The 19,705-nt window shown below is 44.0% G+C and overlaps 1 protein-coding gene across 3 annotated transcripts in view; it reads right to left on the bottom strand.

Annotated features, from left to right (window-relative positions):
- Positions 1 to 19,705, bottom strand: part of MCF2 (MCF.2 cell line derived transforming sequence) — a 197,609-nt gene that overhangs the window by 111,716 nt on the left and 66,188 nt on the right. For all 3 annotated transcript variants that reach the window (XM_033946324.1, XM_033946325.1, XM_033946326.1), the window contains 4 exons: positions 17,060 to 17,179; positions 10,135 to 10,251; positions 7,522 to 7,671; positions 623 to 741 (listed from right to left, as the gene is read on the bottom strand). In XM_033946324.1, the coding sequence (XP_033802215.1) occupies positions 623 to 741; positions 7,522 to 7,671; positions 10,135 to 10,251; positions 17,060 to 17,179 (506 nt within the window). The remainder of the gene's footprint in view (positions 1 to 622; positions 742 to 7,521; positions 7,672 to 10,134; positions 10,252 to 17,059; positions 17,180 to 19,705) is intronic.

Below are 19,705 nucleotides of genomic sequence, written 5' to 3'. Positions count from 1 at the left end.
GCTCTCCCTCCGACGTCACCCAGAAGTGACGAGAGCTGACACTGCCGCAAGGGACATGTCGAAGTCATTGCTCATGGCGGTGAACAACTAGGGGGGGGGAAGGGAAGGGGGCACGTGTCTGGCAAGGTGAGGAGTAGAGAGGCGGAGGGAGCGGAAAGGAGAAGGGATGCCAGCGCCCCTACCAACATGGCTCCCAGGGCATATCACCACTACCCCACCACCCTTACTATGCCACTGATAGAATAACGTAATTGCTGATATAGAATTCAAGCTTAGCATTTAACATCCTGGTATCTAACTTTAGGCAACGCATTGAGTATTATCCCATAAGAACATAAGAATTGCTGTTGCTAGGTCAGACCAGTGGTCCATCGTGCCCAGACCAGTGGTCCATCGTCTTGGGTCAGACCAGTGCTCCTGTGGCGGCCCTTAGGTCAAAGATCAGTGCCCTGAGACTCGCCCTACCTGTGTATGTTCCGGTTCAGCAGGAACTTATCTAGCTTTGTCTTGAATCCCTGGAGGGTGTTTTCCCCTATAACAGCCTCCAGAAGAGCGTTCCAGTTTTCTACCACTCCCTGCCCAATATAGTGAAGATCTGACTTACGCTTTGGATATCACATACCTGTTTACAGTTTCCCAGTCAACATGCTTTTCAGAAAGAGTATTTGTTGTACTGCAGCAGGGCACCTCCAGATTACTCAAGAGCAAATCTCCCTCCTTCCTTACTGCTGTGATTTCTTTCTGCACAAAGGCAAAATCAGTACTTTTTAAAGACCACATTGTCTGTACATCCTACACCTAGTTTCGACAGTTTTGTATCCTGTATGCATTCGAGAGCATAAAAATATAGACTGTCAATTGTGTTTGCATTAATTCATACGTACGAGTGTGTACAGATGATTTGCAAGCACTTAAAATTTGCTGGTGCCCAAGCAATCCACACAACACAACACTGCTTCGTATCCCATGTCCAAGATCCTTTTCCTGAGCGGTGAATTGTTACCCAACATCTAGCATCATGTAGCTATAGATTAGATCAGTGTCCAGCAAACTTTCTCGAGCTGCAGCCACTAGCTTTAGTGTGTCGCGGCTCGAGGCACCTGGAAGTGCGCAAATGTCACCGTGATGACATCACGGTCCATGTGCGACTTCATCACTTCGATGGCCGCGCATGCACGAAGGCCCTACGGAAGGGCCCCGAGATGCCAGTAGGGGGTGCTAGCGGGGAAGAGGGCCGGAGAGGAGAGGTGCTAGTGCCCGCTGGTTGCCTACAGGACGTGCCTCTCGCCATGAGAGGCACATCCTGTAGGCAGTCACCTGGCGCTGGCGCCTCTCCTCCTCCCCAGTGTGCCGCGGCACACCTGAAATCTCAGGAGACACACTAGTGTGCCGCGGCACACAGTTTGAGATACCACTTTGTACCTGCCTACATTAAATTCCATCTGCCAGTTAAATACCAAGGGCCTGATTCTCTAACCGTGCATCCTGATTTTAGGCAGCGGTAGGCGTCCTACCACCATCTGGCAGTCAATCAGGATGCACGTTTTCTAAAAAAAAAAACTCAGTTGAAGGACGCCTACATTCTAGGTATCTGTCGCACATCCTCAGGAGATGCATAGGGGCGCTTACGGATGTCCAAGCATGGTTTCCCCTGAAAGTGGCCTCGGGCATCCGCAAGTGTCCCTACGCATCTCTGTAGGCGTGAGGCCTTAAATGTAGGCCTGTACAGTGCTGGCCTACATTTAAGATGTCTGTCAGGAAAACTGGTTGCAATTCTCCAAAGGATGCCAATGTGTGATTGGCATGCGATGAGCAGCCGCTTCTTTGGCGGCCTATAGAGATCAGGTCCCAAGTCCCTAGTCTTGTAAGTCCCTTCTGTAATTTTTCACAATCAGCTCGCGATGTAACAACTCTGAACAATTTTGCATCATTGGACATTTGATTACTTCATGTGCCATTTCTTTTTCCAGATAGTTTATAAATATGTAAAAAATTGCTGGTCCTAGTACAGATGTCGAGGGAACACCTCTGTTCGCCTCTCTCCTTTGAAAAAAAACTGAACACTGTTTTTTAGGGATTTACAAGGCCACAAAACCAGTTGGTTCATGGTCATTGAAAACTTTTTTTTTCCCAATTTTCACACATTTTTCATGTTTACCTATTTTTTTTAAATGTGTGCATCATATGCATTTAGGCCAGGTAAGATAGCACCTTCCCAATAGGCAAGTACCATAAATCTAAATAGAAAACATTTTTGATAGTGAATATCAAGGCATCAGTGCCAGTTCAGACAAATGCATAGCTTATGGCTTGTCCAGTATATATTTCTTTATTGGTCTCATAGCTGTCTGCAGTTAAACTTCTGAATTACCGGAAAGTGATGTTTTCTGTTCAGGGTCCTATTTGTTGGAATGAGCTGTCTATGGATCTTAGACAAGCATCATCGGTATTACAGTTTAGAAAACAGTTGAAAACTTGTCTGTTTCTGCACGCTTTTTCAGTCTGTAGCAGTCAAGTATAAGCATTGAGATGTTGGTTATATGTTTCGTGGTTCCTTGTTTATTGTCAGTTGCATTGGATTGGATTGGATTGGACACAGGCTGCGAGGCTTCATGGAGCTTTGTAATGATTCAGTATGACATTTCTCAAGTTCTTATGCAAATGCATAATTTTCTTTGCAGGCCAGAGTTGCAAAAAAAAAAATAAATAAATAAACAAAAACTATGCTGCATAGCCAAACACAGACAATGAAACCCGCAAATAGAAGACATTCGGGTCCTTTTACTAAGGTGCGAAAGTTGATTTAGCGCGCACTAACTGATTTAGCGCGCACAAATGATTAGCGCATGCTAACCGCTAGCACGTCCATAGACTATAATGGGCGCGATAGCGCGTTAGTGCGCATTAATCATTTGCGCGCGCTAAAAGGCTTAGCGCGCCTTTGTAAAAGAGGGGGATTATTACTTAACAAGGCAAAATGTACAAGAAAAAAATCTTGAATGAGTCGTTGGGGCTTTTTTTGTTGGGTGTGTGAAGTTCCCCCCAGAGCAAATCAAAGGTATATTATTTTTCTCTCGAGCTTATTTGCAGATAAGCCCTGTTATAAAAAAAATTGGGTAGAATTTTGCAAAAATTGAACATCATATCCTCTCTGTATGGCATTGTCCTTTTACACTGTCATTTTTAAACCCACTAAAATAACATACAGTCGTGCTAGCAGTAATACATGGCTACCTGACATTTTATCTCTATCCTTAGTTTAAGAGATTAGAAGCATTTATTACTGGATTGCTATTTTTAGGTTTATGCCTTGAGACATGGATGTGCTTCATTGACTTTGACCTAATCACTAAAATCAGTCAAATAGATTCAAAACATGGCCTCCTTCACAGTTTCATCTAAGAAAAGAAGACTGCAATTTGTATCTTTATTCACGCTTCCTCTCCTTATGCTTTTATCTTTTTCTCATAGCAGACGTATGCAGTATTTTACAAACAGAGTCCCTGCTCAACAGATCTTACAATCAAGGCAAAAAATATATATATTACAGAACAGTAATTAAGATTTAGGCCCCCTTATATCAAATCACGGTAGAGGTTTTTTACCATGGACCGGTGAGGTAAATGCTCCAGTGCTCAAAGAAATTGAATGTGCGTCAGAGCATTTACCTTGCCAGTGTTAAATCTCCCCAAAACCACGATAGTGGGTTTTCATGTAAGCCGGCATGCTGAATGCTCAGCGCTGCTGGCAACACTCGTAAGAACTCTGTGAGTGTCGGAGCAGCTCAGAGCATTCAGCGCCAGCCTGTACTAAAAAACGCTATTGCAGTTTTGTAAAAAAAAAAAAAAAAAAAGGGGGGGGTGTTATTAATTTAAATTTAAAAAACAGACCAGGAACATTCATGATAACAGAGATTCCAAACAAAAGTAAGAGGACAGAAACCTCACTTTAACATTTTATGCAAAATATAGTAGCGAGGTTTCAAGTTTATTTTTGACTTGTTGGATCGCTTAATTTAATTTACTAAGCGATTTACAGATAAAAATATATATAACAGATTAATTAAAATTAGATACATTATCATAAAAACTAATAAATAAAATCATACAGACTAACGGACACATAAGGAAAGAATGGGTAGAACTACAATTGTATATATTAAAAGAACATTAATGGTAAAAAGCAACAGGATGGGGAATATCAGAGAAATAAAAAAGTAGAAAGAAAAAGAATCAATAAAATTAAATTCATACATTAAACGCGTCTTTAAAAAGGAAACTTTGGTGACCACTAGACTGTCCCTCTACCCTGCAGGGAAATCTGTGTGGCCAGTTTTGTACATTTTGCTGCCTGCTTTCATATCTTGGACATTTCAGTTTGGAAAAAGGCTGTTCATTCTGAGCATTTTGGTCCTGATTCTATAAGATGCCTAAAGTTACTACTGCTACTACTTTTTCTCATCTCCATAGTGCTGAAAAGCATACACAGTGCTGTACGTTCAAACATGCAACAGATGGTTCATGCTCAGAAGAGCTTACAATCTAATTTGAACAGACAGATAGGACATATAGGGAGTTGGAGAGTTTCTTGAAGAATGATAGGATGGACGTAGGTAATTTATCATGAGTGGGAGCTAGCAGTTGAAAACAGCATAAAAAGTGGGCTTTTAGTTTGGGTTTGAATACCGGTAGAGACAGCGCCTGACGTAAAGACTCAGGCAGTTAGTTCCATGCATACAGCACAGCAAAACAGAAGGGACAAGGTTACCAGACAGCCGGATTTCCCCGGACGGCTTTTCAAAATCCGGCACTTTGTGCGGGTTTTGAAAAGCTTCTGGCAACGAGCGACGTCAGGACAGCATTCGCGCAGTATGCAATGGGGGGTAACATCAGGCACATGCGTGAATGCCCTCTTGACGTCGCTCGTTGCTTGTGCGGGTCAAAGGGGCGGGGCCTGGGGTGGGCCTGGGGGCGGAATGGGCATGGCCGGCTGGAACAAGGCAGGCCTGGGGATGGGGCCGTGGGTCTGGATTTTCCATGTGGAAAACCGGGTAATCCTAAGAAGGGATGAAGTCTGGAGTAGGCAGGGGTGGATAAGGGTACCGATAGGAGAGACTTGCCCAATGAATTAAGCTCACAGGTGGAAGAGAAGTATGGAGAGATATTGAGCGGCTGCAGAGGAGTTTGAATTGGATGGGGAGCCGGTGAAGTGACATGAGGAGAGGGATAATGGGAGTACGGCGGCTCTCACAGAATATAAGTCACGCAGCAGAATTTTGAATGGTTTGAAGGGGAGAGAGATGGTTGAGCGGAAGACCGCTGCAGTAATCTAAGTGAGAGGTGATGAGAGTGTGGATAACGGGTTTTGGTTGCTTCAGTCCCTTGTTTTGTAAAAATTATGGAAGATCTTGTTCATTTTCAATTAACAAAATATTTATAACAACATTCATTACTTCATAATTCACAATCAGGATTTACATCTTTGCATAGTACCGAAACAGTAATAGCTGCTCTGTTAGACTACCTGAATAACTTAATAATCAAAGGTAAAAGTGCTCTGGTGCTCCGGTTTGATCTGAGTAGCACCTTTGATCTAGTAAATCATACTAATCTTTTAATATGCTTGAATGCTTTAGGATTAGATGGGAAAGTTTATTCATGGTTTAAGGGATTTTTGGAATCAAGGTCCTATCATGTTAGATTCCAGACTCAACTCTCCATTAGTTGGAAAAACCCATGCGGTGTCCCTCAGGGATCTCCGTTATCACCTACATTATTTAATGTCTATCTCTCGTCCCTTGGTTCATGTCTAAAGGACTTGGATATTAGATTATGTAGCTATACTGATGATATAACAATAGTCTGCTTTTAAGCTACTGGTTAAGCTTTCTGCTTTTAAGCTACTGGTTCAATCAAAGGAGAGGTTGGATTTTGGTAATATTATAGAGGAAGAAGCGATGGTCTTTTGCAGTTTGTTGGATCTGAGCAGTGAAGGAGAGATTAGAGTCAGAGATGACCCCAAGGTTACAAGCTGAAAAGACAAGGAGGAGGAGAGTGTTGTCCACAGAGATAAGAGAATGGGGGGAGGGGGGAAGTGAGTTTAGTTAGGAAGATAAGAAGCTCAATCTTAGCCATATTCAGTTTTAGAAGGCAGTGATACATCCAGGCAGCAATGTCGGACAGGCAGGCCAAGACTTGGGACCTGGATTCCTGCAGAGATATCTGGTATGGAGAAGTAGATCTGGGAATCATCAGCATAGAGGCGATTCTGAAAGCAATGGGAGGAGATCAGTGCATCGAGGGAGTGGGTATATACGAAGAAAAAGAGAGGTCCTAAAACAGAGCCTTGAGGTACACCGATTGAGAGCAGGATAGCAGTGCAGGAGGATCCCCCATTGCATACACTGAAAGTGCGATGGGAGAGATAGGAAGAGAACCAGGAGAGAACAGAACCCAGCAAGGATTAGGTGGTGATCAACAGTATCAAAAGCAGCAGATAGACCCAGAAGGATGAGGATAGAGTAGGAGCCTTTGAATCTGGCCAGGAACAGGTCATTAGAGACTTTAATAAGGGCAGTTTCCATGGAGTGGGTGAAAGCCTGATTGATTGAAGTGGGTCATGAATAGCATGCATTTCAAGGATGTCCCGGCAACAGCAGTGAACAGCATTTTCTAGTAGCTTGGATAATAAGGGGAGGAAGGAGACGGGGCAACAGTTGCAGGGGAATGTGGGGTCTAGTGAAGCTTTTTTGAAGAGAAGTGTAACTACAATATAGTATAAGAATGAAAAACCAGGACCGGATCAACCTATTGCCTAACTGCAGGAATGGGACTTGAACATATTCCTTTTCTGTGGTTACAATCAAAGCGATTTACATATATACAGGTACTTATTTTATACCTGGGACAATGGAGTGTTAGGTGACTTGCCCAGAGGCACAAGGAGCTGCAATGAGAATTGAACCCAATTCCCCGGCTGCTGCACCAACCTAGGGTTACCAGATTTTACTTTAGTAAAATCCGGACCCCCTAGACCTGCCCCCAGGCCTGCCTAGTTCCACCCATCCCCACCCCATTACGCCCCTGCCCCGCCCTCAGCCCCACCCTAACCCAGCCCCACTACCTGTTCTCATCGGATGCCCTCCTGCCCGACGCGATTTCGAGGAAGCTTTTCAAAACCCAGACAAAGTGTTTGGTTTTGAAAAGTCATCTGGAGCCCCAGACATGTCCTCAAAAAGGAGAACATGTCTGGGGAAATCCAGATGTCTGGTAACCCTACACCAGAGATCTCAAAAGTCCCTCCTTGAGGGCCGCAATCCAGTCGGGTTTTCAGGATTTCCCCAATGAATATGCATTGAAAGCAGTGCATGCACATAGATCTCATGCATATTCATTGGGGAAATCCTGAAAACCCGACTGGATTGCGACCCTCAAGGAGGGACTTTGAGACCCCTGCCCTACACCAACCACAAGGCTACTCCTCCACTCCAATACAATATAAAGATGATCTGATTATTCATACCTTTAGTTGGCAATATCTTTCGGTGCGCAGTGCCAGAATATGTTCCACTGAATACATATCTTTGGGGAGCTCTGCTTCAGCCAGTTCTGTGCCAAAAGCCTGCAGCATCTGCGCAATCTCCTTCACCGTCAGCGCAAAGCTCTCTATAGCCTGGCAAAAGAAAATGACTATTAGGTCGGTTCATTTACTACGCTTGTTAATGAGATTCTATTTTTAAAAAATTGCAAGCTCGGTAACGTATATTGATTCAATTACAAGCAACGATGCTATATTTCCTGCTTGGTTTATGCCAGGGATTGGAAACACTTCACCGCTAAAATGACTAATATTGTACATTCATATGATCCTCAGCTGGCTTTTCATTCATGCATTATGTGATTTTTTTTTTTAATGCATGAGCCATTATCGTCACCGGATCGATTTTATCAAAATTTTTTAAATCTACTTTTTATATATATAATATTTATTTCACACTTATCTCAATTGCAGCTTTTAACTGCCCCTCCCCAGTGATTGAGATAAGTGTTAAATAAATATTTATTTATAAAAAAGTGGGTAAAAATAATTTTGATAAAATCGATCCGGTGACGATAATAGCTCATGCATAAAAAGCACATAATGCATGAATGAAGAGCCAGCTGAGGATCATATGAATGTACAATATTAGTCATTTTAGGGGTGATTTGTTTGGAGGAATTACTATTATTTAACCCCTGTATATGAATAGTGTGAAGAAATTTGATCTGTAGGGACTGGAAACAGACATACCATTAACTTCCCCCATAATAAGGATTTCTGATTCCTCATAACCTGTGTACCACTGATTCTCCCTTCAACAGAGGACCTCATGGCAGTGATGGAGGTGGAGTAATAGAAATTAAGCTGGGCTCAAAGCCTTGCCCCTCTCTTGAAGAACTCCATTATTAACTCTGTCATCTTCACCATTTGGTTTTCTTCTGCTGTTGACTGTGAAAGTGTGTGTTCCTCTGTTTGTGGATCCCATTCTCCACCATGCCACACCCTCAACACAAAAGTGTCTGATTCTTAAAACGGGGTCCAAATCATAGGTAGCGGTAAGCGTCCTACCACTGTCTAATGGACCAATCAGGAGGCACGTTGTATTTTTTAAAATCGATGGGGCGAAGGACGCTTACAATGTAGGCATCATTCACGTGCATACAGAAATGACTAGGCATGCCTATGGATGCCTACGGCCAGCGTAGGCATGGTTTATGCCAGGAATGGCCTTAGGTGCTTCTCGTAGGCGCGAGTAGGCGCCTTAGATGTAGGCCTGTAAAATACTGGCCAGCGTTTAAGGTGTCTGTAGAAGAAAAACAGATGCAATTCTGGGTGCAGCAGCCACCGGTGATCGACGAGTGGTAGGCACCCATTTTATAGGTGTCTACCATGGCAGGAACCATTTCCAGAATCAGGCCCCAAAAACACATACTCTCACATTCTATATATAGCATTCAAATTTGGAAGTCCAAATTTAGGAATGCTGCGAAGATGTATGTGCGGGGACGGGATGGGGAAATTGAGTTCCTGCAGGGACGGGGACACATTTGTCCCCTTGTGTTTCTCTAATACCACTTAAGCATAATCTCCCTTTTTAATGTTGTTACTATACAGTAGTTTTTTTTCCCCCTCTAGAATGCTCTGTTTGCGCTGACACTAGCTGTCTTGTGAAACAGGAGCAGCATATGGCATAGACATAGCCCTACTCCCTGAATTTGCCGAAACACGGCCATGTTTGGTTGCTGTGATGCCCATAGATATTGGATATCACAATAAAATATTTACAATCGAGATGGACTCTGGAAGTCCTTGGTTCCATTCTAATCCCTGATACTCCCCCCAGGACACTACGATCTAATAATCAATGTCTGCTAGCAATTCCATCGATACAAGAGATTTTCTACAACACAACCCGTAAAAGCATTTTTTTCAGTCACAGCCCCCTCCTTATGGAACTTCCATTAGACATTAAGACAGAACTATTGCTGGACAAATTTAGGTCAAAATTAAAAACATTCCTCTTTAGGGATCCCTGAAATTCAATCCTTTAAGTAAAGGATGCACTTTATGCAAGCACAGAATGATAAACGCTTCTCTAGAAGCAACCCCCTTCCTACTGTTCTCCCCTTCCCGTTCTTTGTCCCCCCCCCTCTTTTTTTCTTTTTGACTTTGATGTATTTTTTGTCTTCCCTCCTCACCTCCTCCCTTCTGTTCCAGTCAGTCTTTGTTGATACGTGTTCCCCTTTTCAAAATTTTATTTTTCCTTTCAAATGACAGTGTATGTTTTTTTTGTTTTTGTTTTATTTCAATTTTATATATATATATATATAAACGGTATATCAAGGGCTCCCTTTACGAAGCTGTGGTAGGGCATTAACGCGTGGAATAGCACGCGCTACATTGCCAGATGCGCTAGACGCTAACGCCAGCATTGAGCTGGCATTAGTTCTCGCTGCGTAGCTAAAAACGCTAGCGCACCTTAGTAAAAGGAGCCCCCAAGTGTCAAAAACTTGGATCATCACCACTTCTTTGTGGTTCTTCATAACCTGTACTGAAATTGTACTTTTAAACTGTGCTGGGTGGGGGGCTACTTACTGTTCTGAAGATAACCCAGTCGCTGTGACAGTACTCCAAGGTGCCACCAAACTCGGTCGTTAACTGTTTCTCATCAATGTACTTCAGCAAATCAGTGACAGAGCTGAGCATAACTACCTATAGAAACAGAGCAGGGTTGTTGGTTTGTTTTTTTTTCTTTCAAACTAACATTTAACGGTATGCCAATCCTAATTAGGCAGTTGAATGTATACATATTGGGCTCCGACAATAATTTTCCACCATTTGCCATACGCAAAATTGAATAGTACTAAATAACATTCAGTATGCACAAAATCCAGTTTTCATATGAGCTCATATTCATCGCACTGGGAGTCTGGGAATACAGTAGCTGTTTGCATGTTGTTTACAGAAGTTGAATTTCTCTAGAATTACAGCTTCCAAAGTTAGCAGAATGTGAACCACTAACAAATTGGAAGGGAGCACAGATTTGTTTTATCCCATCCACATGGATTTATCTCTATACCGGTTATATATTTCTGGGTAACTGCAAGAAGACTGAATATTTCTTACCAAGACCATCTAAAACAGTGGTTCCCAACCCTGTCCTGGAGGACCACCAGGTCAATCGGGTTTTCAAGCTAGCCTTATTAAATATGCATGAGAGAGATTTGCATATAATGGAAGTGACAGGCATGCGAATCTGCTCATTGTATATTCATTAGGGTTATTCTGAAAACCCAATTGGCCTGGTGGTTCACCAGGACAGGGTTGTGAACCACTGCTCTAAAACACAGCAGCCCTTATCTATAAAACTGATGTGGCTCCCCCCTTTTGGGCTTGAAGAAATAGACTTCATACTCTTTTGCTTTTTGAGAGGAGAGCCACCTTTGCCAGCTGTAAGCGCAAATGACAATTTCTTCAGAGCTGGGATCCCTACCTTCAATCCTTAACCCCAAGGGCACGCAGTGAGGTCCTAAATTCTCTTTCTGTAAATTGAGTATGACGGCAGAAGAGGGCCGGCGGCCCAACAAGTCTGCCTACTCAAGAACCCTCTCTCCCTGGAGTACCCATCTTTTATGCATAACTCTGTAGCGCCCCCACCTGGAACATCTGCGGTGATCTTAAAGTAGTTGCTCTGTTACTTGGAATGCAGCTTGGATATACCAAGAAATATAGACTTCTCCCTCCGAATCCACGGTTTCAGTATCCGCGGATTCGGTTATTTGCGATTTTTTTTTTTTTAATTGATTTTAATTTTGGGGGCTATTTTTAAGCCCTCTGAGACTTCCTGGAACCTTACCTGGTGGTCTAGCGGGCTTTCGGGGCAGGAGCAATCTTTCTACACTCCTGCCCATGCAGATCACTCATAGGAAATGGCTGCCGTGAGCTCCCGTAGTCTCTCAAGACTATGACGGGAGCTCATGACAACCATTTCCTATGAGTGATCTGCACGAGTCAGGAGAGTAGGAAGATCGCTCTTGCCCCGAAAGCCCGCTAGACCACCAGGTACAGTTCCAGAAAATGTGATACATGAACCACTTGTTGATCTGACAAAGATATTTTTGACTCCTCTTCACATAAAACTTGGAATGATGAAAAATTTTGTAAAAGTGATGAACAAGGAAGGCAAAGGTTTTCTTTATCTAAACAAGAATAACCAATGTTTCCAAGAATAACCAATGTCAGATTAAGGAAAGCATTTTAGTTGGTCCACAGATCAGACATCGTCAGTGACATGTTGCACTTTATGGTTTTGTATGCTCTAAGATGTTTGTCAACTAATGGTGGGTTTGAGCCAATCAGGGCCTTAGGCCCCTCCCACTGCATCCCATGATGCATTGGGAGGGGGAAGGCCTGTCATTCACAGCAGGCAGCCCTGTAGACAGAAGGGAGCAGGCTTCCCTCCTGCCAATTTTGAATCGGAAGGTACAGGGGTGTCGGGTGATATGTGTGTGGGGGGTATTGCCTCATGTTGGGTGGTGTCTTGTGATGTGTGGGGGGGTGCTGCCTGATTTTGGGAGGGTGTTGCCTGATGTTGGGGGTGTCAGATGATATGGGAGGAGTCCGGGAATGTGGTGGGATGTGGGAGTAATGTTGTGGGGGTCCGTGGGTGTCGGGGGATGTCGTGGGGAGGGGTGTTGGGCTCTTCTGCTCAGCTAATCCTGGCAGGAGAAATCCCCATCAGTTGAGCTGGCAGTAATCCCCAAAACCAGCTCAGCTAATTAATACTTCTGCCGCAATCAGCTGATGATAAGCCTCTATGTGCTGTTCTTTTCCCCCCATTTCTAGGTGGTGGGAGAGGGTCAGTGACCACTGGGGAAATAAGGGAGGATCATGTCTTAATCCCTCCGATGGTCATCTGGTCAGTTTGGGTAGCTTTAGGGCACTTAGAAGCAACTAAATCAGGTCTAAATGCCGCAGTCTAAGTTCCCTCTAGGACAGCGGTCTCAAACACGCGGCCCGCGGGCTGCATGTGGCTCTCCAGGTTTTATTTGCGGCCTGCAGTCTGGAGGCATCATTCTCTTCCTTTTAGAGCAGCAGCCGGCTCGTTCTTCAAAGCCGCGGGTTGGCGGCTCCTTGCGCTATCCACTCCTGCATCGGAAGCCTCTCTGATGTCACAACATCAGAGAGGCTTCAGACGCAGGCGCGGATCTCGCAAGGAGCCTCCACCCACGGCTTTGAACGAACGAGCCGGCCAGATACGCTGCTGCTCCAGTGGCGTACCAAGGGGGGGGGGGGCGGTCCACTGTTCTCCCTAGAATGCGACTTGCGGCTCGTCTAGAACAGTGATGCCGAACCTGCTTCCCTTCCCTTCTCACTGCTGCCATCGGGGATCAGGCCGGCACCGTGTTCTTTGATCTCCCTGCTTCTCTTCCCTGCAGGGCCGACCAACTCTGGTGGCCCGACGTCAATTCTGACGTCGAGAGGACGTTCTGGCTAGCCAATCGCTGCCTGGCTGCCCGGAACATCCTTTCCGACGTTAGATTTGACATCGGGCAGCGAGAGTTGGTCGGCCCCGTGCAAAAGAGAAGCAGGGAGATGGCCTGTTCCCGATAGCAGCAGCAGCAGCAGCCTATTCTGCGGCGGCGGTGGCATGGGGGAGGGCAGGAAGGAAGGAAGAAAGAAAGAAAGAAGGTGGGTTGGGGACAGGGAGCCAGAAAAAAAAGCAAAAAATGGGGCACGGAGGAAGGAAGGAAGAAAGAAACAAGGAGGGGGGACAGGGAACCAGAAACAAAGCAAAAAATGGGGCACGGAATCAGAGAAAGACAGACAGAAAGAAAGAAAAAGTTGGGGGAGGGAATGAGGTCTGGAGGAGAGGAAGCATACAGGAGGCTGAAAGAAGGGAAGAAGTATTGGATGCACAGTCAGAAGAATAAAGTGCAACCAGAGACTGATGAAATTACCAAACAAAGGTAGGAAAATGATTTTATTTTCAATTTAGTGATTGAAATGTGCCAGTTTTGAGAAAGAAAGGATATTGAACTTTAAATGTGAGTGCTGCAGAAAAAAATAGAGTACTTGGAGGGCCACAGAAAAAATAGTTAATGTCTTATTAAAGAAATGAGAATTTTGCATGAGGTAAAACTCTTTATAGTTTATATATCTTTCCTTTTAACTGCTAAAGGAAAGTTTTATAAACTATAAAGAGTTTTACCTCATGCAAAATTGTCATTTCTTTAATAAGACATTAACTATTTTTTCTGCGGCCCTCCAAGTACCTACAAATCCAAAATGTGGCCCCGCAAAGGGTTTGAGTTTGAGACCACTGCTCTAGGACATCCTGAAAAAGCTTTGATTATTGCTACAGGATGTCCAGGTTTAAGCCCACATGATTCACACCCATAAGACACCTCCCAACATGCCCCTTTGAGCTCTGGATGCACAGCAGCTCTGAAATGCTGTTGCGTATCCAGAAAGTTGGTTTTGATTATCAGCACTTGGACGTCCCTACTATTAGGACATCCAAGTGCTGACTTAGGCTGGTTTTTGGACGTTTCAAAGTTTTTGACTATAAGCCTCTATCTATATTGCAGCAACAGTCAACTCCTGTATGTCTCTGCATTTGACTTTAGGCCTGTTTTTCAAGTTATATGGATAAGGCATATATACAACCTCAGCTACTGTGACCCCGTTACTCCAGCGCTCTATGCAGCTCACTGATTACCAGTCAAAAAGCGATGCATCTTCAAAGCCCTGGTCATGACACACAAGAGATTCTTCCAAAAAACCCCAGCCTACATAGCATCCAAGCTACGCCTATACACCTCTAACTGCCCCTCCGCTCTAAAGCAGAACAATCCTGCAGGGAGATCCCTCCGAATGAGTACGGCGTACAAACGATTCTACAGCCATTTCCGACCTCAGCTATGAAACCGACTACCCACACAGATCAGGTCGCTAGACTCACTAATGACCTTCCGCAGAGCAGTAAAGACCTTCCTCTTCCACCAATCGGGCCATTAAAACTGCCTCCTCAATATACTTCTCCTAGTACTCTTCGCTATGACCAGTCTGGTCTCTAGAATAAGCTCTGTTATTGTCTACTACAGGGGTGTCCAATGTCGGTCCTCGAGGGCCGCAATCCAGTCGGGTTTTCAGGATTTCCCCAATGAATATGCATGAGATCTATTTGCATGCACTGCTTTCATTGTATGCTAATAGATCTCATACATATTCATTGGGGAAATCCTGAAAACCAATGAAGACCAGGGGTGTCCAATGTCGGTCCTCGAGGGCCGCAATCCAGTCGGGTTTTCAGGATTTCCCCAATGAATATGCATGAGATCTATTTGCATGCACTGCTTTCATTGTATGCTAATAGATCTCATACATAGTCATTGGGGAAATCCTGAAAACCAATGAAGACCAGGGGTGTCCAATGTCGGTCCTCGAGGGCCGCAATCCAGTCGGGTTTTCAGGATTTCCCCAATGAATATGCATGAGATCTATTTGCATGCACTGCTTTCATTGTATGCTAATAGATCTCATACATATTCATTGGGGAAATCCTGAAAACCAATGAAGACCAGGGGTGTCCAATGTCGGTCCTCGAGGGCCGCAATCCAGTCGGGTTTTCAGGATTTCCCCAATGAATATGCATGAGATCTATTTGCATGCACTGCTTTCATTGTATGCTAATAGATCTCATACATATTCATTGGGGAAATCCTGAAAACCCGACTGGATTGCAGCCCTCGAGGACCGACATTGGACACTCCTGGTCTACTGTAACCTATTTGTTGTCATGACTAGTCTGTTTTCAAACAATTGTGAATGTCTACTTGTAACCCGTTCTGAGCTTCTGGGAGAACGGGATAGAAATTGAAATAAATAAATAAAGGCATGTGGTTTGTGGTGAATGCATTACATTAGTGACTTCTATTCCGCCAGTACCTTGCAGTTCTAGGCGGATTACAAAAGAAGATAACTGGACATTTCCAGGAAAATTACAATTTAGGGAGCTGTTTACATGATTGAGACTTTGAAGAGAAAATTACAAGAGTGGTAGAGGCTTTGAGGGGAAATTTACAAGAGAGGGGATGGACAAGGGGATGTGTTTTGATATCTAGATAAATTTTTTTGAATAGCAGGGTTTTGATTTCTTTTCAAAATGATTTGAAGTCGCATACTCAGCACCTCTATCTGGGGTATGCAGTAATTTAACAATCTGATTCTAGATTTTATTTTCAAAGCTAGCTGTCAGTGTATTTTTTTTAAACATGGCTGTGATGTAACATAATATGCATATTCAGTATCGTAGCTGCATTAAAAACAAAAAAAATCACATGCTGATAGCTATAGATAAAAATCAGTTTAAATACTACAGACCTGAATATCCAAAATGAGTGCAAGCAGTAAACTTTTTCATTCTTGTGAATATTTTTGGAAATATTAGATGAAATCAATATTTTTGCAAAACTAATCATCAAGGGCCCCTTTTATCAAGCTTTGCTGGAGCATCGGAGCATTTACCTCACAGGCCTGTGCTAAAAACCTCTAGCACAGCTTGATAAAAGGGTCCCCAAGGATTTTACTGATCTAAAAAAAAACAAATTAAGGAAGGTTTTGTGAATCTATCAATGAAGTTAAATTTTACCATTTTGTGGGAAATTCCTACCGGAACCCAAGTTAATTAAGAAAGGTCATTCAAAATGGCAAAAAACATTAAAGCGCCTACCGGTGCCTAAAAACCGGTGTCAAAATTGCATCCCTGTAGGTGCTTTAGGCTGCCTAAAGCTACTGTGGGCGTGGCTAATGCCAGAAGTGGTGTTAGGCTGGGGTTGCCAGGTTTTCCAATCGGAAAATCTGGACTCCTAAACCCGCCCCCCCCATCCCCGCCCTGTAACACCCTAATCCCCCAGTCCCACCCTATCCCCCCCCCCCACCGCTGATGTCACATGCATACGTGCGTGTGCTTGACGTCATTGCTTGGCATCCATGCATGCGTGGACTTCCTCCCTGCCCAACGTGATTTGAAGAGGCTTTTCAAAACCCAAAGTGCCAGGTTTTGAAAAGCTGTCCGGACCCCCGGATAGGTTCTCAAAAGAGGACATATCCGAGGAAATCCAGATGTCTGGTAACCCTGTGTTAGGCAGCCTAAAGTGCCTATGTAGGCACAATTCATGACAAAGATAGACCCTGGAAATGTAGGCCTGGAAAACCCTGGCCTACATTTCCGGCGCCTATCTTTCCCAGAGGCGCGATTCTGTATATGGCTCCGTCGCACAACTGACACGAGATAAGAGGCCGCTTTTTAGGTGTCCTCCGATATCGGTGCCGTATAGAGAATCTGGGCCTTTGTGCCTAGTCAACAATTTTCAAAATAAAATCTATGGGTTGTGGGTGATGGTTTTCCTGAAGTCTAAACATAGCTTAAATATATCCAAGTATAAAACACCAGGTTATAACATGATAAAATGGCAGCACAAAGCAGACGTGAACAGCCCACTTGATATCCTCCTACCGGTAATTTGAGTATGAAATCCTCTTGACTGAACCGAAATCCAATATCAGTGAAGGTACGCTGGAAAAACCCAGTAGGGCGAAGCACTAACACTAAGTGCAGATTTCCAGGGAAAGAGTTCTGGGTGAGAAAAGAAACTTGTTTAAAATACATTTATGTTACCACATAATTCCAGCATGCAAGACCTAATTCAACATGTTCACAGGAGAACAAACCATAGAGGCAGGAAATATGGCAGATAAAGAACATATGGCCTATCCATTTTGCTCATCTACACCATCTACTAAGTTCTACAATCCCTTCCTCTACCTCAGAGATCCTCTGTATTTATCCCACATTTTCTTGAATATAGATTTCTACCAGCTTCACTGAGGGGCTGCTCCATGCATCTACTACCAGTGGCATAGTAAGGGTGGGGGGGAGGGAGCAGTCCGCCCCTTGCGCCATCTCTGCCTTCCCTCTGCTCTTTCCCTGCCCCACCGCTGCTGCACATGCTTGCCACTTCCCATCCCATATACCTCTGTAACATTCCTGGCGCAAGCAGTAACCCCCAAACTGCCGTCACACTAGTGTCAGCTCTTCCTCTGACATCACTTCCTGGACCCTAGGAAGTGACATCAGAGGAAGAGCTGATGCTGGTGCGACAGCAGCTTGTGGTTTGCTGCTCGTTCCAGGAACATTACAGAGGTACAGGGGAAAGGAAGTGGTGCGTGCATGGCAGGAGGGGGCAGGGAAGGAGCATGTGGAGGTGAGGTGGAGAAGAGGGCAGGGAGGGGCGCCACCACCCTAGGTGCCTCTCACCCTCACTACGTCACCTTCTAGCACTCTTAGATTATTCCCGAGTCTATCCTTTTTCACCTTTACTCTACCTCAGGGGTGTCAAAGTCCCTCCTCGAGGCAAGCAATCCAGTCGGGTTTTCAGGATTTCCCCATTGAATATGCATGAGATCTATTAGCATACAATGAAAGCAGTGCATGCAACTAGATCTCATGCATATTCATTGGGGAAATCCCAAAAACCCGATTGGATTGCGTCCCTCGAGGATGGACTTTGACACCCCTGCCTTAAATGAACTCTACAATTTATGTGCATACTGTTGACAGTCGAGGCAGTCCCCGAGTTACTGGTTGAGTGGGAGGTGACAGAGGATAGTGCTAAATGGATTTCACTCCAACGGTAGAGCCAAACCCAATACAGGCCATGTTTAGATTCTAAAGTCTTCCTCAGGGGTCCTAAAATGGAACATACAGTGCATTTTTCTTAAATGTTGTGTAAAATATAAAGTTGTGAATTGGTGTGATTTGTGAGCGAATAAATGAGACGCATAGCATGCATGAAAAGGTAGTGGGCCGGACACAGAGGACTGTCAGGACCCGCTTAATCAAACATCGTTCACGGATTAATACCCAATCCATGAGTGCCCCCATGGTTCCTCACTGTATACAGTTCAACCATGCCTTTCAAGATCTTCGCTGTGTCGGAGAAACTGAGAGACCCAGCGCAGTCAAGTTCCTGAAGAAGGGGGTGTGCACCCCCGAAACGGAGTCCCGTAGGACGAAGCTATCTTTCGCTGACTGCTCACACACGGAGAAGCTAAGTTCTTCTAGTTTGTGTTCGGCTTGGTTAGATTTGGACACTCATTTTCCTTTTGGCCCCCTGATTAGGGGATAGAGACAAATCTCAACTTAATTTATTGGTGTGTTTTTTTACTTAATTATATTTTTTCACACATATTGCACTTTATTGTTGCACTTTATTTATTCACTTATTATGCGGAGAGAGCCCGGGGATGTTTCGTAGTTAACACTCTTCTGGGTGTAAACCCGCGTCAGCTTTTCCCTGGGATCTCCCAGTGGTGGCTGTGTGACTGAGGGCTCTCCCGCTTAAATATTTAATAATTTACATTATAGTTGATTGAGTTTTCAGTTGGTCTTTGTCTCTTTCCCCTAGTCATTTTCTTTCCTTGAAGTTTGGGAGGTTTTTCTAGTTTTTTTATTTTTCTACCTCCCTTGTTGTAGGGTTCATTTTTTGTTCTTGAAAAGATAGTGAAACATGTGTTCCCACATGCTAGGGCACTCAATTATTGGACTGAGTACAGCAATTTTCAGACAACCAGTTTAGCTAGGTAAATATCTTTGAAATGTTTCCTATATAGCAGAAATGCATGAACATCTAAGATAAGCCATGCCAAAGCTACCAGTTGCATGAAAAATTGGCTTAACTAAATGGTTTTGAAACAATTAAGGACAGGGCTGCCAAGTTACCCAGTTCCAGGAGGGAGATACAAGGTCACTCCTGGATTTCTGTCAATCTTATCCTGATGCTTTTATTGGATCTGCAATACAAAAAAACTCCAAAAGAAAACTGCCACAGGATTGCAAAAGATACAAACGTGAAGGCAGTAAAAAAGTCAATAAGTTCTGAGAGTGGTATTCTGGAATTAAAAAATGTGTGACCTCAATTATTTTACATATATAAAATTTTTTTTGTGAAACGGGATATCCTCAATGTCAGCGAAGGGAGGAGAACCTCCAGCGCTTGGAACGACAAGGCAAAGGCTAACAAGCCCCTACCCGCACACCATCATCGGATATCTCACGTGCTCCTCAACAGAAATAGTGAAAAACAGTGTAATAAATCATTAT

This window comes from Geotrypetes seraphini, chromosome 5 (assembly GCF_902459505.1).
Source record: "Geotrypetes seraphini chromosome 5, aGeoSer1.1, whole genome shotgun sequence".
NCBI lineage: Eukaryota > Metazoa > Chordata > Amphibia > Gymnophiona > Dermophiidae > Geotrypetes > Geotrypetes seraphini.
The sequence above is the reverse complement of the archived record's forward strand: the minus strand, read 5'-3'. Positions and strand labels throughout refer to the sequence as shown.